This window comes from Cricetulus griseus, chromosome 8 (genome assembly GCF_003668045.3).
Source record: "Cricetulus griseus strain 17A/GY chromosome 8, alternate assembly CriGri-PICRH-1.0, whole genome shotgun sequence".
In the NCBI taxonomy this organism is placed as follows: domain Eukaryota; kingdom Metazoa; phylum Chordata; class Mammalia; order Rodentia; family Cricetidae; genus Cricetulus; species Cricetulus griseus.
Genome location: NC_048601.1, coordinates 23,030,118 through 23,056,529, shown reverse-complemented (window position 1 = coordinate 23,056,529; position 26,412 = coordinate 23,030,118). Strand labels below are relative to the sequence as shown.

General features: G+C 41.0%; 1 protein-coding gene across 1 annotated transcript in view; it reads left to right on the top strand.

Moving 5' to 3' along the window:
• Positions 1-26,412, top strand: part of LOC100760909 (alpha-1-inhibitor 3) — a 52,246-nt gene extending 25,834 nt beyond the window's left edge. Inside the window, exons 14-35 of the mRNA XM_035449022.1 lie at positions 2,673-2,821; positions 2,997-3,146; positions 6,336-6,488; positions 7,440-7,524; positions 10,251-10,419; positions 11,456-11,684; positions 12,393-12,519; positions 12,740-12,861; positions 13,347-13,398; positions 15,582-15,665; positions 15,911-16,087; positions 16,982-17,069; positions 17,863-18,019; positions 18,254-18,328; positions 18,806-18,986; positions 19,793-20,016; positions 21,484-21,702; positions 21,856-21,983; positions 23,479-23,569; positions 24,193-24,261; positions 25,051-25,153; positions 26,291-26,412. Coding sequence (XP_035304913.1) covers positions 2,673-2,821; positions 2,997-3,146; positions 6,336-6,488; positions 7,440-7,524; positions 10,251-10,419; positions 11,456-11,684; positions 12,393-12,519; positions 12,740-12,861; positions 13,347-13,398; positions 15,582-15,665; positions 15,911-16,087; positions 16,982-17,069; positions 17,863-18,019; positions 18,254-18,328; positions 18,806-18,986; positions 19,793-20,016; positions 21,484-21,702; positions 21,856-21,983; positions 23,479-23,569; positions 24,193-24,261; positions 25,051-25,153; positions 26,291-26,412 — 2,954 coding nt within the window. The remainder of the gene's footprint in view (positions 1-2,672; positions 2,822-2,996; positions 3,147-6,335; positions 6,489-7,439; positions 7,525-10,250; positions 10,420-11,455; positions 11,685-12,392; positions 12,520-12,739; positions 12,862-13,346; positions 13,399-15,581; positions 15,666-15,910; positions 16,088-16,981; positions 17,070-17,862; positions 18,020-18,253; positions 18,329-18,805; positions 18,987-19,792; positions 20,017-21,483; positions 21,703-21,855; positions 21,984-23,478; positions 23,570-24,192; positions 24,262-25,050; positions 25,154-26,290) is intronic.

The following is a 26,412-nucleotide window of genomic DNA, read 5'->3' as shown; positions in this document are numbered from 1 at the left end:
TTCCAGTCATCTGTTTCAGTACTCTCTCCCTCCACCCACCCCAACACTATCCCTCAAATATTCATTCCAACCTTCACCCAGTCCACCCATGAGATCTCTTCTATTTCCCCTTCACAGGGAAATCAATACCTCCCATCCCACTTTGGCTCCTCCTTGTTACCTAGTGTCTCTGGGGCTGTGGATTGTGGCCTGGCTGTCCTTTACTTTACACCTAATATCTACTTATAAGTAAGGACATACCATGTTGGTCTTTCTGGGACTGGGTTACCTCGCTCAGGATGGTTTTTTTTTCCTAGATCCATCCATTTACCTTCAAAGTTCCAGATGTCATTGCTTTAACAGCTGAGTAATACTCCATTGTGTAAATGTACCACATTTTCTTTATCCATTCCATAGGTGAGGAGCATCTAGGTTATTTCTAGGTCCTGGCTATTATGAATAAAGCTTTTATGAACATTAGTTGAGCAACTGTCCTTGTGGTATGATTGAACATTCTTTGGGTATATGCCTAAGACTGATATAGCTTAGTCTTGAGGTAGATCAATTCCTAGTTCTCTGAGAAACCACCATATTGATTTCCAAAGTAGCTGTACAAGTTTGCACTCCCACCGGCAATGGAAGAGTGTTCCTCATGCACCACATCCTCTCCAGCATAAGCTGGCATTTGTATTTTTTATCTTAGCCATTCTGACAGGAGTCAAATGAAATCTCAAAGTTGTTTTGATTGCATTTCCCTTTTCAACTAAGAAAGTAGAACTATTCTTTAAATGTTTCTCATTTCAGATTCTTCTGTTGTTAGTTCTGTTTAGATCTGTACTCCATTTTCTAATTGGTTTCTTGGATGTCTAGTTTCTTGAGTTATTTATATATTTTGGAAATCACCTCTCTGTTGAATAGGAAGTTGGTGAAAGTCTTTCCCATTTTGTAGGTGTCTGTTTTGTCCTATGGACAGTGTCCTTTCCCTTACAGAAGCTTTCCAGATTCATAAGGATTGCAAGCTATTTATCTTAGTGTCTGTGCTACCGGTGATCTATTCAGGAAGTTGTCTCCTGGGCCAATGTGTTCAAGGATAATTCCCACTCTCTCTTCTATCAGGTTCAGTGTAACTGTATTTTTGCTGAGGTATTTCATCAACTTGGATTTGAGTTTTGTGATAGATATGAGTCTATTTGCGTTCTTCTACATAACTTCATCCAGTTATGCCAGCACCATTGTTGAAGATGCTTTCTTTTTTCCATATACAAAGCATTTCAGTCATTCCTACTCCTCACTAATTTCCTCCAACTCCTCCCTGACTATCTCTGCCAGGCCTCTTCCCTACTTCATAGCTTTTTTAACCTATTGGGCTGTAAATGGCATGGGACCATCCACTGAAACATTGGCCATGTAACAGGAGCTGCATGCCTGAAGAAGTCTGACACATCTTTCCCTCAGCAGCCATCAACTGTCAATAGCTCGTCAGCTAAGAATGGGTCTCCATGAACCCCTCCCCGTACATACTGCAATGTTGATTGGTTGATGTTGTAAAGGTCTTGGGCAGCTAATCATAGCTGCTGTGACTGAATGAATGAAATCACTCTCTCAAATCCTGATATTTGCTCAGTTCTACTTGGCTCAACTCTCTCTCTCTCTCTCTCTCTCTCTCTCTCTCTCTCTCTCTCTCTCTCAATTGTGCCTCTACCACCTGCTCCTAATAAAATCCCAAGTTGCCACTGGATCCTGGTGTTCTCAAGATTCATCTTCTGGTCATCCTTTCCTTCCCAAATAACACTTACCACAGGCAAATGTATTTTTTTGACATTTTTTTCCATTCATTTATTTAGCTCAACAAATGTATTTTTTATGATTTACCTAGTCATCACCCATTTATTTTCATTGCAATATTGACTGCATGAAACACATAAATTTACATATGTAGTTTCACAGGTATCTTCCAAGTGATTTTTAGAAGTAGTAGGCATTTGGTGGATGCTCAGCAAACTTACTGGAAAAAGGCTTCCCTGTCACTGAATAAATGTAAAAACTATCCAGCTATTTAATAAAGTATCCATTTAGTTCTTCTATGGACACTAAATGACAATCATAGCACCCATCTTGAGAAGGTTTATAGATCTCTCCAGGTTCACCAGAAATGATAACAGACACTTCTAAATGGCATAATTTTCCTCTGAAGAAATGTAAATACTGTGAACATTTAGTTGATAAAAAGAGTTTACCTACAAAGATATGCTTAGAATTTTCAAATGCTGCTTGTTCTTCTGAAATCATCATGACTTCTCAGCTCCCAAAGTACCAGGTTGCCAACTATATTATCCTCCCTCTTATCGGAATAATAAATGAAATATCAGTCAAGGTTGTTTCATCCCTTTTTATAAGAGGAGTGTTTAGCAGATGCTGTTTGGGACATTAGGGTGTAAAAGAGATAAGAGTTAGTATATGAGTAGGTATAAATAATCAATATAACTTACCATGGAAAACATCTTGATGGAAGATATCTTGCGCTGAGTGTCCCATACCTCCTGAGATCATTAGCATATGAACAATTAACAACAGAACAGAACAGAAAAAAGAAAGTCTTCCACAGACAGACATTGCTCTACATCCCTGTGTTCAGTTATTCGGGTTTCCAGTCAATATTGTGACCCATAACTCGCACTTCCCATTCCCTCCAGCTCCAGTAAAAGGAGACTTTGACCTGAATTTCCCTGGGGAGTTGAGCATGGCTCCTGTGGTTAGCATTTTCGTCTACGCCATCTTACCTGATGGAGAAATGATTGCAGATTCTGCAAAATTTGAAATTGAAAAGTGTCTTCGCAACAGAGTGAGTAACTTGTTTCTTAAAATTTCTATTTAAAAAGGAAAAAAAATGTCTTAAGGATACAGTCAGTCATAATCTGGTAAACAAATGTGCACTCAGAGCCACAGTGTGACTCACCTGGCAGGCTTCAGGGATGCATGAGCAGGAAGCTGGCTAAGCTTGATTTCCCTTCCCTCAGGTGGACCTGAGCTTCACCCCAGCCAGAAGTCTTCCAGCCTCACAGGTCCATCTGCAGGTCACAGCTTCTCCTCAGTCCCTCTGTGGCCTGAGGGCTGTGGACCAAAGTGTGCTGCTTCTGAGACCTGAAGCTGAGCTCTCCCCTTCCTGGGTGAGTACCCATCATCCTCTGTCCAAGAAAGGCCAGGGGTAAGGCTCTGAGATGCTGGTTCTGATAAACTGGGTCATTCACACAAGGGCTCCTAAATGTAAAAATACTACATTTAATGCTAAAGGCATTGCTAAGGGAGCTATCATTATAAAACCCAGAAGAACTGCTCAAACACTTCAGCCAATAAACTCAAGACAAAGTCTGAAGTCAAGCACTCCCGAGTCGTAAAGCTTGTGTGTGACCCAGGCGCTCTGTGTCTTACTGCACCTCTCCTGCCCCAGGAGTGGCTAGCCCCCTAACATGCTCATGATGGAGCTTTTTGGAAAGACGCTCTTTGTGGGATCCAATGTTTATACAAATGGAATCTTGTACCTCTCAAGAGTTCCCCAAATAAGGAAAAGACAGGATGCTTTAAAATTTAAAAACAGAGTATAAGGAGGCTCTCAACTTGTTTTGAAAATTCTCAGATATGCAACTGAAACCATAAACTCTTTACAGGAGTCTCACCCAAGTTAACTATAGCAAAATTCTTCTTTATATTGAAATTAGAATGGGAATTATTAAGAAAAATTACATGATCACTGCTGTCATTTAAAAAATTATTCTTGACACTGGCTAATAGCCTATTTTAAGATATATGTAAGGTGCATACATAAATTTAAAACAGTAATCTTTAGTACAGATCATGCTGGCAACTTACCAGTCTTCATAATGTGTAGGTTAAAACAGCATTTAATTTTATTTTAATAATGAAATTTTGTGATGAACATGCAGAAAATGCTTAGGAAAATATTTAGCTAAAATGTTTTTCTTTTAGATTTATTCTTTCCCCAAATCTATTCAGTAAGAGATTTCTTGAGCAATTATTTTAGCTGACAAATAGAGGCAATTAGCTTTTAAAAATCAAAAACAAACAAACAACAAAAAAAAAACCCACATGTACTGCCCAAAGAGTTATAACAAAAAACGTGAACAGAATTCCCCTGTTCCCACCACCCTGCCCTAGCCATGCTTTGGCTGTTTGTGCTTTCAATGATTACAGCTATTTCTTTAATATTTCATCCCACATTCTCTGTTAGTCTTGGACAATATTGACCCTTCATCATTTTTAACATCATCTGTTCATTCTTCTTATTATAAAGTAGCATATTGAAGCTGATTAGACAGACCCTCCTGTCTTCATCTTGTTCTCAAATCTATATGATTACTGTGCAAAATCCATAGAGAGTTTTCTTTCTACAATCAGAAAATATGGCTCCTTATTGAGTCAGATAGTGCGCTGTGGTCATCTCTCCTCTCATTTGTATTCATGTGTCATGACATTTAATCATTCCTCTTTATATTTGCTTTAGGGTCATCCTCCACACTTGATTTCAGTTCTCTATCGTCTGTGGCAGTTCTCAGTTCTCCTCTTGTCCCCAGTGGAGTTCTCTGTCACCCTGCTCTCATCCTGGATGACATTTGCAGTCCAGGTGTTCACCCTTATTTGGGGGAGTCCATTTGAAATTCCCTCTTTGGTTCACTATTTTCTAACTTCCTGTAACTTCTTTTCCGGGTGCTGCTTCTCTGGGGCATTCACTATGTATAGTACTGTTCTGAGAAAGAGGGAATCAGAGACAAACTTCTTTTGGTGCTATGAGTATCTACACTTATGGTAATAATTAATACTTTGAAATAGGGCAAACTGTTAGCTAAGAAATCATGTTCCCTGAGAACTCTGGAGACGTTGGGTGTATGGATTTATATCTTTCTAAGTTAGTGCTATGGCGCTGGATGCCATTAATTCTACATCTTCCTATTTGTTCAATATTAACTCTCTGGAATCTCTTAAGGTCTTTCATTTATATCTGATCTCTAGAATACTGAGTAATTCATCTAATGACTTTCTTTTACCCCGATTGTCCTTGGGTTTTCTATTTACTGAGCAATTTCATTCAGATGTACCTTTCATATTTTTAAGTATTTGTTGCAAAATAACTTTACGTTCAAACCTATTTTTTCCTGCTCTATATTTTAGATAGTCTTGAGTTTGCTGCGTGGATACAATATCTCTTGAGAATAGTATATTGCTTATTTCTTCCTTTGTTTTTACTTTGGAGGTTTTTGATTTATTAATTGGTTTCTAATTACTCTTCCCTTAAAGCTCCTATCTGCTTATGTTGGTCTCTGTCACTGACACTGGAACTCTGCAGAAGAATTGAGAGTTTATTCATAGGGAACTGAAGCTGGCCCTGTAGTCTGTCCTGGGGCGATGCTGTCTGTCATATGACTGGCTATGTTGCTGCTTTACAAGCAAGTCAGTCTGCTCTTTAGAGAGAAGCCACCAAAGGCAAAAGACAGTTTGTAAGCTTTGTTTCCCCAGAGTTACTACCCTGTCCCAAGAACAAGTTCATGTCTCAGAGACACAGGTCCCAAACATCCTGGGTTGACAAGCTTTGGCTTCCTGTTTTCCTCACACACCTCCATCTAGCCTTGCCTTAGGGACTCCTGACCTCCCTTGCCCAGGCTGGGTTCCCTGCAGTCTGGCAAAATTGCTTGTATGTCATCAGCGTCTCCAATGGGCGCTAAAGCATGATGCGCTTCTGTTTGGACATGTCACCTGCAGGCCCTTTACTTCCTTCTAATTCTACGAACTGCACTTTGAAGGGTTGAATGCACCCTTCTGTCAAAGATGGATTGGGTTTGTTTGTTTTGCTTTGAAATTTTTCCCCTGAATTCTTGGAAAGAGATATGTAAAGAAATCTTCATTCAGATCTCTTCAGGCTATTTACATATTGACTAACTCAACTTCTGTTTTGTTTGCTTGTTTTTATAGTGTACCAGGAGAGTGAAATATACAACCTTATTATTTTGTGTTTCTTGAATGGTTTATGTAGTGTGAGCACATTTACAAATGTTTAATGTTTTGTGTTAAACTATGTTTAAAAACACACCGTTTTCAAATACAATATGCAGGGTTTACATTTACAGCTCTCTTTTTAATATGTGGAGTATGTTTATTCTTTTTCTACATCTTGTGAACACCTTCAGAATAAAGCACTCGTCAATAGGAAATATTTAGAAAACCTTGTTTGGGGATCCCTGAACATTCTAGAAGCAATTTGCAGTGATCACACTGACCCATTTCTTTTCATGAGTATTTTCTACAAAAGCCCAAGAAAGAGGCTCCCTTGTCCCCTGTTCTTACAGATTTATAATCTGCCAGAAATGCGGCACAGCAACTTCATCCCAAGTCCAAACCAACTTGAAGACTATCAACTATGTGTGTGGGATGGCAATAAGCCCAGTGATGGAGAAGTATACTTAGACTCAGATGAGAAGGACGTCTACACTTACGTGGAGGTAAGCTATACTGCCCAATAGCATGCTGCTCTGTGAATTATTCAGGTTTAATGAAATGCTGTATTGGTAAAGAATTTCAGAGTCAGGACAGGGATATGGATCACCAGCAGACCAAAATCTGCATCTTGGAAAGTGCCCGGTCTGGGCTCACAGCAGATGTTGGGCCTTTTTTTTTTAACTGGTTTTTGAAACAGGCTGTCACTATGTAGCTCTGGCTGTCCTGGCACTCTCTCTGAGGTCAGTGTGGCCTCAAACTCACAGAGATCTATAACAAGTGTTTCTCTGTCCAACCAGCCAATTCTCAAATAAAGACACAGAGACTTATTATTAATTATGAATGTTCAGCCTTAGCTTAGGCTTGTCCCACCAGCCCTTACAATCTAATCTAACCTGTTTCTAATCATCTACAACTTGCTTTGGGGCTTTTTACCTTTCTTTCATTCTGTAGGTCCTGCTTTCTCACCTTCTCTGGCTAGCTGTCTAGCTACCTGGCCCCTGGCATCTATTACTCTTTCTCCCCCCATCCCCCCTACCTAAATTCCTCTTCCTACTTACTCTCCCTGCCTGCCTATTGGCTGTTTCGATTTTTATTAAACCAATCACAGTGACATATTAAATCTTCACACATGGTAATCAAATATCTGCCAACAGAGATCTCCCTGTCCCTGCCTCCCAAGTGCTGAGATTAAAGGCATGTGCCACCGTGCATGGCTGTGAGTGACTTTTAAAATAACAGGGCATTGTATCAGAAAGAAGGCCAGCACATGTGCCTCAATAGGAATTTTGTGCTTCTCAGCACACTCTGTAAGTAGCATAAACAACACAATTTGAATAGAATTCTACTTCAACATGTGAAACTATATCCAAATCAGTTACTATAATTTTTATACACTTTGAGTTTTTGCAGAATTTTGAGATATTTTCCTTGATATAATAATTTTCTTTTTCCAGGGCGTGGGCTTAAAGGCATTCACCAATTTGAAGATCAAACATCGTAAACTTTGTATTGTATATGAGATTTCTACTCCAAGCACAGGTAAAATAACAAATCGGCATGTATTTTCAGAATAAAATCAATGTGAATTGTTTATCAAAGGGGATAAAATAAAATTGTAGAGCATGTATAGTATCCAAATAAGAGAGAAAGAACTCAAACTTACCTGAGCAAAACGTGTGCAAATGTATGGTGGTACTACAAGGAAGTTAAAGATTGGAGACTCTTCCTTCAGTGTTAGACAGATAAGACAAAATGCGGTTGTTGCTGCAATAGAGACTCATGTGTGAAGTGTGAAGAACTTCTGCAGACATGTACTAACAGGTGAGGAGAATTTCCTAAGTGTTAGAGACAAAGACCAGAAGGAAAAACCAGGCACTGCAGATAGAGTGAGGACGGTAAAGCAAAGCACTTGAGTCAAGGGTGCTTTCTCACTCTGTCTTCAACCAGCACTAACCATCTTAAACCTTTCCCTCTTCCTGCCATGAGAGTCACTTCCAGAGTCTCTGCACCAGTTTGCATCCCCACCCTCAGCAAATGAGCTCCCCTTTCCCCTACACCCTCTCCAATTTGGTTGTCAGTTGTTTTGTTGACTATTCTGACTGGGGTGAGATGAAATCTCAAGTTGTTTTAATTTAGATTTCCTTAATTGCCGGCATTATGAACATTTTTAAAAGATATTTCTTAGCCATTTCTATTTCTTTTGAAAACTGTGGTTAGATCCACAGCCCATTTTTAATTTTTATTTTATTTTATTAGTTCAAATTAGGAACAAGCTTGCTTCAGATGTCAATCCCTTCTCCCTCCCCTCCCCTCCCCCCCAACATCCCACCTGCCCCTAGCCATCCCCCCTCCACTCCCCAGGCAGGGTAGGGCCCTCAAAAGGGGCTCCCCAAAGTCTACCACATCATCCTGGGCCAGGCCTAGGCCTTTCCCCATGTGTCCAAGCCAAGAGAGCATCCCTTCATATGCACAGCCCATTTTTAAATTGTTTTTTTGTTTTGTTTTGTTTTTTGACTCTGGTTTGGTTTGTTGTTGTTGTTGTTGCTGTTTTGTTTTTGTTTTGTTTTGAGTTCTTCCTATAGTCTGGATGTTTGTCCTCTATCAGATGTACAGACAGCAGAGATCCTCTCCTGCTCTGTGGGCTCCATTTCACTAAGTTGATTGTTTTCTTTAGCTGTGCAGAACCATTTCAGTTTTGTGAGGACCCAACTGTCAATTATTGACCTCAATTTCTAAGTGAATGGATCTTATTTTAAAAGACCTCTCCTGTGCCTTTATTTTATAGGGTTACTGCTTATGTTTCTTTTCTAGCAGTTTCAGATTTCATGTTGAGGTCCTTGATCTATTTGGAGTGGATTTTGGTACAGTGTCATTGATGTGGTCTATTTCCATTCTTCTGTATGTGAGCATCCAGTTTTCACAGCACCATTGCTGAAAATGCCGTCTTTCCTCTAGTGTGTGTTTTGGCATCTGTGTCAACTATCAGATGGCTGTAATTACATGAGCTTGTGTTTGAATCTTGTATTTATTGACCTACATGTCTATTTTTGTGCCAACACCATGCTGGTTTTATTACTATATTTCTGCAATACAGCTTGAAAACATGAATCCCTATCTTCATTATCATTTATTATTTTATTATGTTTATTATTCTAGTATTTAGTATTTATACTAGATGCTAAAATGTACTTTTGCATGTGTGTTAACATGAAATAAAACAATTTTGAAAGGGATGTATTAATTTTTCTCATACTGATTTGAAAAGTAATCAAACATCACCACAATCAAAAAGCAACAGGACCTAAGACACTGTGTCTACCCTAGATCATGGATAAACTGGGCAACTCTCCCTGTAGATGCTTAAGGTAAAGAGTGAAGAACTTAGTCACTAGGAATCACTGAGTAATAAAAAGTAATAATGATAGAGGCTGTAGGCCCATCACAGAGAAGGACCCATAGAAATGAAGCTGTCTGTGTGTGTGTATTTTAAAAGGGGGAGAAATTTTCATTGCTGAGGTTCAGTTGGGAAATACTTAAGTGAAGCCCTGACTGAATCTCCATGTGTATTTGTTCTTGGAGGAAGCAGAGCACAGACCCTGTGTCGCCACCTTGACACCTTGCATTTCTCACCAGTATAAATCCAAGCCAATGCTATGACTATTGACTAATAAACTTCCTTTGCATCACCACCAACAACAAAAACAAACAAAAAGCACAACCTCTATATGGACTTTTCCATCGTGTGGATTTCTGATCCAAGAGTTTGTACCTATACCTCTTTCAGTTTTTATTTACAGTGAAACCTATTAAAATATTGGGATAATCCTACAGATACAGACATCTAGAGAAACTAAAGGCATTCGAAGAATGTCTCTGCTGATGATGTAGCCGTCATTCAGCTCTAGTCTGAAGTGATTCTCATTGTAGCCACAGGACCTGTTGTCTGGGAAGTAGCATTACGGATCCTCATTTCCCCAGTGTAACATTACATTTGGAAGCATTCCCTGACCATCCCACCCAAGAAAATAGGCACCATGTTTCCTTCCAACTCAACTACCTGGGTGATGTTTTCTCCAGGATTTCATGGTTTCTGTTTTTTACAAAGATGTTACCCACTCTCCCCCAAATTAGAGATTCAATGTATCACTTCCAGTGTCATTGTAATAGCATTGAACAGCCAGGAGGAAAGTGACAACTACACTACATTTAGGCTGCACATTGTGTCCACTGTACTCAGTGCTTTGTTCATGTCTTCCACTTTGTAGTGCCTGCTCAAGACTATGATGATGTGGGCATCAGTGAAGAATTAAAAATCATGCCCATATTAGGGCATAAAGATCCACCACGGAAAGATCCACCACCTGTGGAACTAGCCATTGAGACCATTCGAAAATATTTTCCCGAAACCTGGATCTGGGATTTAGTCACAGTAAAGTAAGTAATTCCCATTTGTAGGATTCGGGATGGGTATGAAAATTCTATTTCTTTGTCTTCTAGTACTTCTCTAATTTCCATCATAAACAGTAGAAATGGCTAATTCAGAAGACCATAGCACATAACCCATCAATTATAATATATATGTGTTTCCATCACTCCCAAAAAATTCACATAAAATTATCATATCTCTCCGATGTTTAGAAACATTAAAGAACACCATATTGAGTAATAAGTGAGGCAGTCCTACATGGAGTAGACCATACAAGTCATAAATTTGTCATATAGTGTTTCAGAAATGGGAGTTTAGAGACAACTTTATAACAAGAATAAATAAACACCAGGCGCCAATATGTAAAACGAAAAATAAAAGACCCAGAGACTGATATTGGAGTTCAAGCTTCAAGAGGAAGATCAGGGAAGCAAAGCAGTCAAGCCAGTAAGTCTTACGTCTACCCCAGACTGAAAGAGCAATCCTGACTCCACGAAATCTTCAGAGACAAAAACTCTGAGTTGCTGTCTCCTCCTGCTTATATTCTTTTCTCTGCCCTGCCATATCCTCTTGTGTCCACTTCACTAGTGCAGGGATTAAAGGGGTGAACTTTTAATCTTGTGTAGGCCAGGGTGTCCTGGAACTCACAGAGATCCATCTGCCTCTGTCTCCTGAGTCCTAGGATTAAAGGTGTGTTCTACCACTGCCTAGCTTCTACAGTAGTGTGGCTGGCTTTGCTTTCTGATACTTCGGTCAATCTTTATTAAATCATAAATAATATATCACCACACAACTTCCAATGTATGTTCAAATTTTCACTATCATACAGACTTCGAGGTGTCTGAGGCCATGATTTGAGCTGGCAATACAAGACTACAGAAATACCTTTTATTTTTTCATTTGGAGTCCTGTTCACAGTGTTTGATTCCTATGACTCCCTTGATGGGCTCAAAGGGGTGGCTTTAGGTCACACTCTTTGTTACCATCTCAGAAATAAATCATTCACATTCTAACTTCCTGTGCTTCACACTCTCACTCTCCCAGCTCATCTGGAGTGACTGAAATGGAGGTGACAGTCCCTGACACCATCACTGAGTGGAAGGCCGGAGCCTTCTGCCTGTCCAATGACACCGGCCTTGGCCTCTCTCCTGTGGTATCTCTCCAAGCCTTCCAGCCCTTCTTCGTGGAGCTCACGATGCCCTACTCTGTGATCCGTGGAGAAGCCTTCACACTCAAGGCCACTGTGATCAACTACCTCCCTACATGCATCCGGGTGAAGACCTTTCCCAATTAAGCATCACTATAGGGGAAGAGGGAAAATCATGTGTGTAAATTTTAATTAAGAATTAAATGAAAAGATGGAATAAAGGGAGGAAGAATTGTATTGACCCCTCAGCACTGGTTCCAAATGTTTAAAAAAATCCCCAGACTCCAGCTACGTACGCATACTGCAAAGAGTTGTTCAACAATATGGACACCACATAAAATGCATTAGGTGATTTTGCCACTTTTTAAACAGCACATACTATACTGATAGACACAGGATATTCCATGTGGCCTCTGGATACAATCAAAAGAAAATATGGTCCCCAAAGATATAGTAAGCTGTTGTCAGGATAAAATGGCAGATTGTTCTAAGCTGGATTTTCTTTTGTTAGAGACAGATGTATACTTTAATACAGTACTTAAAAGTCTAGTACAGTAAATACATCTTTGCAATCTACTTACTAACATAAGTAGATAAACAAATAATTATCTCTCTAATCATTTGTGTAGCTAATACATAATGATAGCTAAATAAAATTCTAGACAGGTGTGTGCATATGAAACCTGTGTGAGCCTTCTGTGTCAGCTTATGTGACATTTTAGGCACATGTGTCCCGCTCCTACTCTCCACTTCCTTTCCGTGACCTCCACCCACCCATGATACCTTGTCCTTCTATGGTGACATCTCTGCTATTTCTTTGCCCATGTGGCACAGGTGGGTGTGCTGCTCGAAGACTCCCCTGATTTCACAGCTGTCCCAGTGGCAAAAGACCAAGATTCTCACTGCCTCTGTGCCAATGGGAGGCACACCGCATCCTGGTTGGTAACTCCCAAATCATTAGGTGAGTGAAAATTCTGTGACGGTGCTCTATACAGAGAGGAAGAAGGTAGGAAGGTTGCTACTTCCTTCTCATTGGGTCACTAAACTATTGGTCACCACTGCTTCTGGCACATGCTCACCACATTCTGAAACACTGACAAGACCTTGACCGTTTCAGATCTCGGGGTTTGGAGGAGGCAAAGTTCCAGGCACATCTTAGCTCAGCTCTACCTGTGTTTCAGGGAATGTGAACTTCTCTGTGACTGCGGAAGCACAACAGTCCCCAGAGCCTTGTGGTTCTGAGGTGGCCACAGTTCCTGAAACCGGGAAAAAGGACACAGTTGTCAAAGTCCTGATCGTTGAGGTGAGAAACCTCTCTTGATTGGCAGTGAGCTAAGAATGGAGCAGTGCTGACTATGCTTAGATGAAAAAAAAAGATAATAATGCATGACCTTGAGACACTTCATGGCATAAGCAGGCTGGTGCTTTTAAATCAGTGTGTGTTCTGTTGTCTCTCCCTTCCCATTCTCTTAACTGGAGCTGGGAGGGGCTGGGCTATGCCAGTGTGTCTCCTTAAGCTCCAACTCCTTCTTCTGATCCTATTATGACCCCCTCTTTTGTCTTTATTGTCTTTCCTTATAACCTTCTTTTTGACCTGGCATGCCCAAATTCTCAAACGTTTATGCCATTCCTGCCATGATGGAAAATTAGGCCATCTAATTTCAGCCCCTGACCCAAAAGAAAAGAAGCTGTCTCCCCCAACCAAAAAATAATAATAATAAGACTCCAGCATCTTTGTGTTTGCACACACTGTAATTTCTCATGTCTGAACTGTCTATCTTTTGCAAGCCCGAAGGAATTAAGAAAGAACATACCTTCAGTTCACCGCTCTGTGCATCAGGTGAGAATCCTGCAAAACAACAGTAAGATATTAACTCATGTCATCTACTTAAATCTTTCACAATATACCTGTAGGAAACAAGGATAATTGAGCAGCTTGGTCTTTTGTGGGGTCCCTAGCAGTGGGATCAGGACCTGTCCCTGGCACATGTCCTGGCTTTTTGGAACCTATTCTGCATTCTGGGATGCCTCACCCAGCACTGATGCTGTGGGGGGGGGGGGGCTGAGGGCAGTATTCTGACCTCAACTTGATATGCCATGCTTTGTTGACCCCCATTGGAGGCCTGCTTCTTTGTGAATGGAAGAACAGTAAAGGGGTTGGTGGATTAGAGGTGGGGGGAGGGATAATGGGAAGAGAGGAGGGACTGGAAACTGTGGTTGGTAGGTAAAATAAATGAAAATATTTACTCAAAAGAAGAGAAAGAAAACAAGGATACTGTATACCTTAAACCACTAAAAGATAACCAAACTGAGTCACATAATTTAGCAATTTCTTTACTTACCAGACACAGTTATCAAGAGTACAGTCAGTTCTACCTGGGACTTCAGAGTTCATTGTAGCACTTTTCTTTAGGACAGAGAAACCTTTTCATTCAGCCCATCTCGGTACTTAGAAAGTTATAGCTAGGGAATAGCTAAGAAGAGGTCATAGTCAAAGTTTTTTTAAAAAATGAAAAATACACAAATATCTTGGATAGGAATATATTTGTTTTGTATTAGATCACAAATAAAAATAAAGGTTTTATAGCTGAATAAACTCAGTACATAAACCAAGCTAAATTATTATTTACTTGCATAATATTTTTCTTTAATGGTTGTTTTTATGACTTGGTCTTTCATCTGTGCTCCTCACTGGGTGCACTATTGCAGAGGAAATATAGCAACGTATCACACAGGGAAGCTCACTGTCCCCTATGAGGGGCAAGCATGAAGGCAGAACCTGTCCGCTCACAGTAATGACTACATCACCAGCACCTACACTAGTGAGTGCTGTAGTGCTTGCTCAAAATATATTTGTCAAAAGAATAAAGAAATTGAAAAGCCATTATTATATGAAAGGTAGCAAAAGACATGAAGTTGAGCATATTTCTCTGTAAAAGGGATAAACTAATGTAGCCATTACTAACATGGTGTGTGAAGAAAACTGTCATATAATGCTGAAATCCTTTAAATGTTTTCCATGGAAGGAAGCACACTAATTTTTTAAGCATCCAAGGACAGGATAAGAAAAACCTTATTATTCCCATCAGTTTTGGTTCTCCTGATAATTATTTATTACAAGGCAATCTGGCCATCTCCCGACATAGGAAAGCCCTCCATGACAGCAGCATGAGAGTTCTCAGTGAGACTTCTTAAGGTAGCTCAGGGAGAACCCAGAAATAACAAAGGCCAGCTCAGCATTTACCCACTTTCCTATTCTGAAGTAGTGGATATTTATTCATGCATTGCCTTATTTTAGGTTTCTATCATTGAGACAAAAACACCATGACCAAAAGCAACTTGGAGAGGAGTGGTTTGTTTCATCTTCCATGATCACAGTTCATGGTGGAGGGAAGACAGGGCAGGAACCTGAAGGAAGGAGCTAAAGCAGAGGCTGAGGGGAGCGCTGCTTACTGGCTTGTTCTCCCTGGCTTACTCACTTTGCTTTCTTGTATACCTGACAGAACCACCTGCTCAGAGGAGGCACCACCCACAGTGGGCCAGGCCCTGCCACATCAATCATTAAAAAAGGAAATGCCCGAAGACTTGCCTATAGTCCAATTTTATAAAGGCATTTTCTCAATTGAGGTTCCCTCTTGCCAGAAAACACTAACTAATGTCAAAGTTCACACACACAAAAGAAACAAAGCAAAAAACCCTAAGCAGAATATACCTAAACCAAAATTCAAACAGTAAATAAAAATTTTCAAAAATTTTCATGTGTTTATTAAATAATTAAGTAATTAATAATTAATAGGAGATTCAGAAATTTCTTTTGGAGATCCTTCCCTTCAATACAATGGGTGATAAAGGCACAAGCAATAGTACCAGAAAATGTGGGTTTGTGACATTTATGACAAGATCATTTTTCTACGAAGGCAAAAGTCAAAGCTTATGACACAGTTCTAAACTGACTGACCCTAGGGCAGTTTAAAAACTCAGAGAACAGTGATAATCATCTACACGTTTCTTTTGCTTATTAAGATGCTAAGATATCTGAAAAAGTGTCCCTGAAGCTACCATCGAAGGTTGTGGAAGATTCAGTCAGAGCCCATTTCTCTGTGCATGGTGAGCCATTCCATCCCTGGAGGACTTGGGGCAATGATCACTACCACCACCCTGTCACCTCTGTGACTCCAAATGTAAATTCTGAACTACTATACTTAAACCCTTTGACATCTTTCTTCTGTGTCAGCATCCACCTGGTTCCCAGCCCACCTCACCCTATCATTGAGAAATGATTCTACTTAAGATGTTGTTTTGTTCTTGAAGATAATGGCTGTTCTGTCTGATGTTACATCTCTCACTTCCAGGTGACATCTTGAGTTCGGCCATAAAAAACACACAAAACCTTCTGCATATGCCCTTTGGCTGTGGGGAGCAGAACATGGTGCTTTTTGCCCCCAACATCTATGTACTGAAATATCTGAATGAGACCCAACAGCTGACTCAGAACATCAAGTCGAAGGCCATTGGCTATCTCACTGAGGGTCAGTGTTGGGGGGGACATATCAGGTGGGGGAACAGACTACCAAAGTCTGAAGACTAAGGAAATTATAGCTACCTCAGGTTCAAAAAAAAAACCTGAGACCACAGCCAGAGTTCTGGCTATCAGGGTGGGCTCTCCCCTACCTAGCCTAGCCCCCTTTTATAGTAAGAGGTAAGCATTAGGCATGGAATTTTCACAGTCTCAAGGCAAACTTAAATAAAGATTATTTTTTACAAATTCCATTAACAAGGTCTTTGGCTAAGTACATGTTTTATTTTAGCTTATTCTTTCTCCCATGCACTTCTAATGGTGTTTACCAAATCTGCACTTACCTGCAGAGAAATTTTCCCAAGGCAGAGAGGAGTATGGAACAATGCAACCAAAAGTCATAACTCAGTATTAAAAGTTAACTTAGTTCACAGCAGCTGTCAGTTGTAAGAGACAAGGGGTTACCTGATAGCTAACCTTCAGTCCACAGGGAGCCACTGAAAAAATGCTAACCTTGGATCACAGACAGCTCCTGCTCCTAGAGCCAGGCCCTCCACTGTTAAAAGTTAATCCCTAACTGCTGACAGGGCTGATGACTGTCATCTCCTACTTCTTTTTAAGCTACAAATTCATATTCCTATACTTCTATATCCCTATTCCTGGGTCCTTCATTTCCATATTCCTATTTCTGGACCCTTCAGTCAGTAAGGCTTAGAAACTCCACTTTGTTCTTGCCCATGGTCTCCCTAGAAATGGGCTTAGCATCGGAGGGGGGAAGCTGAGCAGTGCTCTCATTGGTCAGTCCTACAAACCACAGCATATGAGGCCTCTCTGGCTCCAGACTTACATCCAGTCCTTCTCTGGCACATCAGTTTCTTCAAAACACAACCAAAGCTTTCCATTCCAGGCTATCAGAAGGAGCTGAACTACAAACACAAGGATGGCTCCTATAGCGCCTTTGGGGATCAACATGGCCAGAGCCAAGGAAACACTTGGTAAGAAAAGTCCACTATGTGTCAGACTTTGTTCAACTCTTGTTACTCATGGCAGCTATACATGCACCTTGTTTTATGGAAATAAAAGTGGTGCCCGGGCCTGAGAGGGCTATGCTTGAGGTAGTAGGAAACTTAAGTACAAAACTGAAATTATCTCAAGGCTCATCTGTTTTGACTCCTTACCACCTATTAACTCAATTTAATAAGCTGGGGTTCTCATTTCTCCCCAAGATCTTTGGTCAGTAAATACATACCTACGTATCCCTGAGCATCCAAAGATGCTCATGACAGAGACTTGAAAATCTGTTACCATTCTTCCAGAGACCTTGCATTGCATAAGAATGTGTTCTTGAGATAAAACACACAAACAGGTGGCAAATAACATAGAAACTGATGGAATAGGAAGTAAGCCAAGGAGAGGGATGGAATTTTTGAGGCAGAAAACACATGGCAGGGGTTTAGAAGATTTTTCTTTTCTACAAAAGAAACTCATCTGAAGGGCAGAAAGGTTGAGATGAGGATGCAGGTGTTAGGGAAACACCAGAGTGAGCAAGGGAGAAGCAATGAGAAAGAGAAGCAGAAAGCAGCTGAGTCACACTGTGGCGTCCACATTCTAGAGGACCAGGGGATGGGAGACTACTTTGGAATAGCAAGAGACAGTGTCTAGCTATACACACTCAGAGAGCCTTAGACTAACCAAACAGAAATGTGTTTCAGACCCCAGGAAACCTTTATGGGAAGCCTCTGCATCAGAACAAAAGCCTTCATCTCCCCACTCTCCCTTCCTTATCAGGCTCACAGCCTTTGTGCTCAAGTCTTTTGCCCAAGCTCGAGCCTTCATCTTCGTCGATGAAACACACATCACCCATGCCTTCACCTGGCTGTCCCAGCAGCAGCAGGACAACGGCTGTTTTAGGAGCTCTGGATCGCTGTTCAACAATGCCATGAAGGTGATCTATTATAAACTACTTATAAGCATGGTGACCTTATAATAACATCTGAAAGTCAGGTCATACTACTTACCATGATGATGAATAAGCTTCTAGGTTGGGAATGTACTTTTCATAATGGGGATATAAATGAAAGCTTCTATTGAATACAGAGTATTGGTCATGAGTGGGGAAGACATCTTTGATGGACTGCTTGCTGTACATTTAACCCTTTCATTTCCTTTTGTTTTGCAGGGTGGAGTAAAGGATGAAGTGACCCTCTCTGCCTATGTTACCATTGCCTTTCTAGAGAGTTCAATCCCAGACACAGTAGGTGCCACACTGCTTCTCCAGCTTCACAAACTGGCGTAAAGCCTATGGTTTCCTACCCTCTCTAAAGCCAAGTGGCAGCTTTCTTTATTTTTTTTTACAAAATTTTTGCGTTTATCAGATTACAATAATAAGTATCTGCCTGCTCCATTAAATCCTCATTATGTTCCAAAAAACAAGCCAAAAACATGGCCTCTAATACTGTCCCTATCAGTCTGTATTTAAATACAATACAGTTTATATAAAGGAATGGCTTCCAAAAAGAGAGGAGAGAAGAATGGAGGGTAGGAGGGAGGGAGGGAGGAGGGAGGGAGGGGGAGGGAGGGAGGGAGGGAGGGAGGGAGGGAGGGAGGGGAGGAGGGAGGGATGTATTAATGTATGATTTGAAGAGAATAAATGTCTATATCCTCCATGTTTGTTCCAGAGTCTGCTAGGACCTTTTTCCACATTGCTCAGGTTTGATTTCTCTGCCAACAGCATCCCGTTGTCTCCAAAGCCCTGACCTGCCTAGAGTCGTCCTGGAAGACAATACAGCAAGAGGGAAATGGCAACTTTGTGTACACCAAAGCACTGCTAGCCTATGCTTTTGCTCTGGCAGGGAACCAGGATAAGAGAAATGAAATCCTGAAATCACTTGATAATGAGGCTATAAAAGAAGGTAAGAATGTGTGTTATCACGTTTGTCTCCATCCAATTCCAGGGAAGGGAAACAGGGGAGTATACAGAGTGTCAAAACAGTATATTTTAGTTCTGTCTCTATGGCACACAAAGGTTTCTACTTGGACTGACTCTTTAGGAAATTAGTATTTCTTCTATACACAAACAATTTCTCTTCATTGTTTTCTCATAGTGTGACACAAATCAACAAATGTAATATCAAGGTAGATTGTATACAATCCCAACTATCATTACAAAGAAAAATGTAGTTAAAACTTAACTTTTCATTCTGATACTCATATACCCAATCAGGAAGAGCAAAGACTATGAAGAACACACACACCAAAAAAAAGAAGAAAGAAAGAAAGAAAGAAAGAAAGAAAGAAAGAAAGAAAGAAAGAAAGAAAGAGACTTTGCTTCAAGGTTTTGCTGTTTCAACTGCAATTCTGAAACCAATGGGAAACTTTCCTAAGTCATTGGACTGAACTCTGAACAAGTGATGCTTTGTTGGGTGTGAGGGAGTTAATGAGTGAAAGAATCTTGTCTGTTATCTCACCCACTCTGCTAGAACATCGTTGAAGATGTATTTTAGTTAACACCTTAGGAACTTCTGTCTTGATATCTTTCTCAATCACACACTATCATACTAAATGCAGATTTTTATTAGGGATTGATAAATCTGGGGATGTTGTGAGTGAATAATTTGAAACCTACTACAAACTTTTATATTTCCTTCTTTCTAGATGTAGACATAAGTCATTCACTGACTACTCATACTTTTAGTTATTTCTCTGTTTTTACCCTAAGAAAACTCCATCCATTGGGAAAGACCTCAGAAACCCATGCAATCAGAGAGGTCTCTGTACAAACTGCAGGCTCCCTCTGCTGAAGTGGAGATGAACGCCTATGTCCTCCTCACTCTCCTCACTGCCCAGCCAGCCCCAACTCCTGAGGACCTGGATGTGGCACTACGCATCGTGAAGTGGCTCACAAAGCAGCAGAATTCCCTTGGTGGCTTCTCTTCCACACAGGTCAGTGACTTTCCTCAGAGTCCCTACGCAATGAGGGGATTTAAACAACAGATGCAGGAACAATAACCACGGGAAGAGGAGAGAGAAAACAAGGACATAGGAAGTGGAGAATGATACATCCCATAATAAATTTGTCTACTTCCTGTGTTCAGACACAGTTCTCTTCATACCACATTCAGTGGTATGAAGAAACAGACCTACATAGCTGAGAACTTCTAATCCAGACCCAAACCCTAATAGAAAACAATGGCAAAAACCCTGGAGTGTCCAGAATCCTAGACAAAACCTCACCCTAGAATAGCATGTGGAGTACCTAAAGATGCTACTTGGACCAAACTGACATCTTTATCATCCTGCTGCCTCTAGGTGTGGCCGTTTTCCTTCTCCTGACAGAGTCCTCGACTCTTATGTATAGAGAGATTGCCCTCAGGTTTTCCCCAAGGTAGTAGGAGGTGCTGCTGCCCGCCTTAACCTCTCCATAGTTGGAAACAACCAAGACTGTAAACCATTTGCTTTTTCATCTAGTCAGTATAATTCTCATGAGGTAATATTTTCAAAAAAAAAAAACACAACCATCCTAATATGTATAAATTATGTTCTGGTTATCCTAGGCATAGGTGACAGAATTTATCTCCAGAGAAGTATAGTAATATGGTGGGTTCCCTTGTGAAGGGATGCTCTCTTGACCTGGACACATGGGGAAGGGCCTAGGCCTGGCCCAGGATGATGTGGTAGACTTTGGGGAGCCCCTTTTGAAGACCTTACCCTGCCTGGGGAGTAGAGGGGGGATGGCTAGGGGCAGGTGGGATGTTGGGGGGAGGAGAGGGGGAGGGAGAAGGGATTGACATCTGAAGCAAGCTTGTTCCTAATTTGAACTAATAAAATAAAATTAAAATTAAAAAAAAAAGACGGTGGTTTTCTCTAAAGGAGAAATAAAAGGTACAAAGAGGAACCCCCCCCCCATGGCACTAGCCTTCCTGCTTTGCAATGTGATTCTTACACTTTCATTTCAATAGGCCGTCTGCATTGTAATAGAAAAACCCTCACTGCATGATTCTGTTCTCTTGTTGGGCTCTGCAGTCAGGACAGGATCTGGAGTTGTCTTGGGATAAGGAGGGATCCTGTGGGGACAGCCTCTCTAGAGCATGAGGTTCCTCCCCATAAAGTATGAAACCAAGGAACAAAGTGACAAAGGATGACACTAGGTCATAGTTTAACCTTCTATTTGATAAGACTGAATTGTAACTAATTTGTATCTATACTTTGTACTTGCAAAAGGGAATCTGCATTCCCTCTGTAAGGAGGGAAATCATGAGAATGTTCTTGATTCTCGATATTTCCTAAAGTAAAATCTAGAGATCAAATAAGTAGAGACAAACACTCATGACACTTTTGTCCCAGCTTCAGGAAGAGCCCAAGCCCTTCCACACTGATACTATCCTGAGCTTTTACACTCATCCCTCACAGGACACTGTGGTGGCTCTCCATGCTTTGTCCAAGTATGGGGCAGTTACTTTTGCTGGAAGTCAGAAGACTCCTTCAGTCACCATCCAATCTTCAGGGACATTTTCCAGAACACTGCAAATAGAGAGCAGCAATCGACTGTTACTGCAACAGGTCTCACTACCAGACATCCCTGGGGACTATGACATCAGTGTGTCAGGGGAAGGATGTGTGTATGCTCAGGTAAGATTCTGGGGAAGTTGTAGGTATACATCTCCTTCCCCCAAACGGAAAGTCTCCCTTTGCCTACCTGCCCACATTATGCTCAAATTGGGAGAAATCAATCCAAGGACCCAGTGCAATGGAGGTGAAGTGTTTCTATTCACTACTTATCAGACAACACTGAGGTACAACGTGCAATTGGAGAAACAGGAGTCTGCATTCACTCTGAGGGTGCAGACAGTGCCTCTGACTTGTGATAACCCCAAAGGCCGCAACAGCTTCCGGATCTCACTAGAAATCAGGTATGTACCTCTCTCTCTCTCTTGGCTATTATAGTATTGTCTTCCTAGGACTCTTCACGGAATGGGTTCAGAGATATCTAAGGCAAGCCTCTTCTTTAAGAATTTGCTTTGTCTGCCTTGCACTGGTGGCACATACCTTTAATCCCAGCACTCTGGAGGCAGAGGCAGGAGGATCTCTGTTGAGTTTGAGGCTAGCTTGGTCTACAGAGGGAGTTCCAGGACAAACAAGGTTACATAGGGAAATCCTGTGTCAAAAAATAATTTTTGCTTTGTCTATTAAAACAAAAAAGAATAACACTTGACTTCAGCAAAGTGAACAATGAAAAACTGTAGAATTAAATCTCAAATTAATCTATTTTTGGGTGTCCTTTCTCACCCACTATCATAGTAAAATAATAGATTATTCTTTTCCATGATACCTTAATGAGCGTTATTCTTCTTCAACAAGAAAGGCAAGCCTTCCTGGTCTTTTAACATTCCACTTTTCTAGAGGGGAAAAAGTATATTCTGTTCTTCTGACACTTGTCAAAAGCTTCATATAAAATATAACCAGCAATGGAGTCTAACTACAAAAACTGACAGGCTCTTGGATGGAAAGAAGAAATCCACAGTGTGACCTATCATCTTGTTTCACCACAGTGTGGTGGGGGACAGTTGATCTGTTTACTCTTTTGGGGCCTGATACCCAACTACCAAAGAAATACACAGAGAATTATGCTTACTTTATGAATGCCTGGCCTTAGCTTGGCTCCAGTCTAGCCAGCTTTTCTAAGTTAACTTAAATCATGCCATTTCTCTTCAACTATGTTTTGTCCTTGGGCTTTTTATCTTTCTTTGTTCTATAGATCTTGCTTACCTTATTACTCCATGGCTGGCTGGCGGCTGACCCCTGGTGTTCTCCTCTCCTTTTCTTGCTCTTCATGCTTCCTCTCAAGTCTAGATTTTTCCTGTTTATCCTCAGTGCCCAGCAGCCCCACCTATCCCTCTTCTCAGTCTAGCTATTGGCTATCCAGCAATATAATTTTTGCATCATTAAACTAATATTCCACAACAGTAGTGTGTGTGTGTGTGTGTGTGAGAGAGAGAGAGAGAGAGAGAGAGAGAGAGAGAGACAGACAGACAGACAGACAGAGACAGAGAGACAGAGACAGAGAGACAGAGACAGAGACAGAGACGGAGACGGAGAGGAAAACCTCAGCCATCAGTCCTCAAGTTCTATACATATTGGGGTTTGAGATAAGGTCTTTTACTGCCTGGGAGATTGCTAAGTAGACTATGCTGGCTGACCAACATGGCTCACGTCTAATTTTAATGACCTCTGCGGATGATATTGTTATACAGTTTATTTCAGAACTATTTATATTGAAAGTAAAGGCCATATATTTTAAGATATGGAAAAATCACACAGGACCTATCAGGAATTACTGCTGCACCTCAAAGGAGTCAAGATTCAAAATATTAAAATTACTCCTTCATCCACTTCTCTGCTCTGCAGTTACACAGGGAGCCGCCCAGCATCCAACATGGTGATTGTTGATGTGAAGATGGTGTCTGGTTTCATCCCCTTGAAGCCAACAGTGAAAAAGGTAGGTAGACCAGATGTTTGGATTGTCTGTATCCTCAGACTAGGAACATGGAGCACCATCATGATGATGCCACCCTGCATCAAAGAAATGGTAGTACTAATCTAACAAAAATGGGATTTATATAATGCTAAGTATAGGTGTGACTGTGAAGCAGCAGCAGAAGAAATATAAAAAATTTCACTGAGTCCACAATCTAGCTATCAAAAGCTTTTAAGGTAGAAGGGACCTGGTCCCATTTGGATAGGCTCCAAATAATGATTCAAGGTGAAATATTATTAAATGCCAAAATATAAATGTGGTGTTTTAACAACTATGAAAATAAGAATAAGCTGAGGCCAAAAGCAGAGTACAGAGAAAGACACTTGCATGAGTAAGTAAGTTCTATCAAATGCAGAACTACATCACCTTCAAACAAAAGTTAAAACTAAGTCAGGACTCTAGTAGAGAGGCATTCACAATTTTCTAAATATATTTGCTTTCTTATCAACAAAGTTTCTTCCAGTTCATTTAAATGAGCTGGTGACATCTCCTTTCTTTCACCTTCAATTGCACAGTTCATTTGCCTTTTTCAGTCTCAAGCCTTCACGTTTTTAGTAACACGGGTAATTTTATCTCCTCTTCAGCTTGAACGATCAGAACATGTGAGCAGAACAGAAGTGAGCACCAACAAGGTCTTGTTATATGTGGATCAGGTGAGATCCCTTCCTGTCTCCCCAAACATGTCTAGGTGGACAGTACTTGATCTATGTTGGTCAGGAGATGCTCCTTCCTGCATACCTAAACATGTCTAGGTGGGTCTTTGGAGGAAACATAAGGCAGGAGAAAATCAATATTAAAGGAAAATTTTGGAGACACACCTTCCCTCTGTTCATACTAGATGGTGTTTAAATTCTCTTTCACTGGCCTAGAGACATGGCTCAGCAGTTAAGAGCACTTACTGCTCTTGCAGAAGACCAGAGTTCAGTTCCAGAACCCACACCACCCCAAAACGGCTTGTAACTCCAGTTCCAGGGGATCTGATGTCCTCTTTTGGCCCCCACTATTATATAAACACACACACACACAACACACACACAAATAATGGTAATAATAAGGTTGATAATAATCTTTAAACTCCTTTTTCTTGTTGCTGGATATCCGGGGACTTACAATGGTGGTACCAAGTCAACTAGTCAAAGGACTTAGCTCTCACACAATGGGAAAAGCCTATATCACACATTAAGGAGAAATATGGGTTTTGGGGATAGGCCAAAGGACTAGAAAAGTTTCATACAGCCCCAAGAGCTTCTACTTCAGTTCATCAGGCCCCTACTCTAAAATCCATATCCTCATCCACATATGTGAGCAATTACAAGCACAGTGACTGGGAGGGCAAATGCTATCCAATGCATAACTCTCTCTCAGATGCCAAGGACTGGCTGATGCTGAAGGAAAACAGTGGCCACCTCTGTGATTCTGAACTTATTTTTCTCTGTTCGCAGGTGACCAATCAGACACTGACCTTCTCCTTCGTCATTCAACAAGACATCCCAGTAAGGAACCTGCAGCCTGCCATTGTGAAAGTCTATGACTACTATGAGACAGGTGAGCAAGGGATTAGGAAAGACCCTAAAAGCGACTTGTTTTCTTTCTTTCATTTTCTTTTTTCTTTTCCTTTTCTTTTCTTTTCTTTTCTTTCTTTTTCTCTTCTTTTCTTTTTTAAAAACAGCTTCGGAATATGCTGACCAGACTGGCCTCAAACTCTTTATCCTCCTGACTAGGTCTCCCAAATGCTATGACAGGCATATACCATCATACCCAGTTTTAAAAACAATTATTTTTGAGACAGTGACACACTACATAGTCCAGACTGGCCAAGTCAGCACTTAATGAAAGAACATGCATATAACAAACATAAGATTTCAGTTCATTCAGCCACTGCTGCCTTGTTCCTACCTGTTTGTCCAAACAGTCATGTGGGACCAAACATGTCCAAATAACCCAAGGAAACCAAACAAACAAGTATCTGTAGGTGAAATACACACAAATCTTCTGAATACAGTAACACAAAGATGCAGAATGATACAAATCATTACAGTAGGAATAAAAAGACGAGAGAGAAATGTAGCGTGAGTGGTCATTGATGACCAAAGAAAGAGGGCAAAGCAGAGCTGAGAATTAAATGGGGGTTTTCTCTGCCAAATGTTTCAGAATAGAAGAGTTCAGATAATACTGAAGGAGAAAATCAGAACTATAGAAAGGCACCTGAGGGGTACATGTCTACAGGAACCACTCCTAGTACTCCACTCAAACACTGTAGGATAAGCACTCTCTGAGTTTCTCAATAGGGTGAATTATTCTGGTGTTGATGCACATTTGTGTATTTATTTAGTGAGAGGGGGGCATACCATGGTGCCTGTGGAGGTCAGAGGGCAATTTGGGGGAAAGGGCTCTTGCCTTCTGCCATGTGGATCTGAGGCTTGAACTCAATATGATGTCAGACATGGCCACTAGCACCTTTCCCCTTGAGCCATCTTGCCTGCCCAGGATAAAGGTGTCATCCAGTGGCTTCAAGGGGATAGATTCCTCTGCTTGGTTTGTCTGATGTCCCCAGAGAGACGACTTTCCAGCAATCACCCAGGTCCTGACTGAGGGACTTGGTCAATCCTAAGACATCAACTGCACTCCAAAACATCCTCTCCCATCAAAGCTCCCATTCTCAATGTTCTCCATGTCTTTCAGATGAGGTGGTCTTTGCCGAATACAGCGCCCCCTGCAGCTCAGGTGAGCACCTAGCATTCCTTACCACAAGCCTACCTCTGGCCGCCTCCTCTCCAAAACTACCCAGAACTTTTGTTAGATGA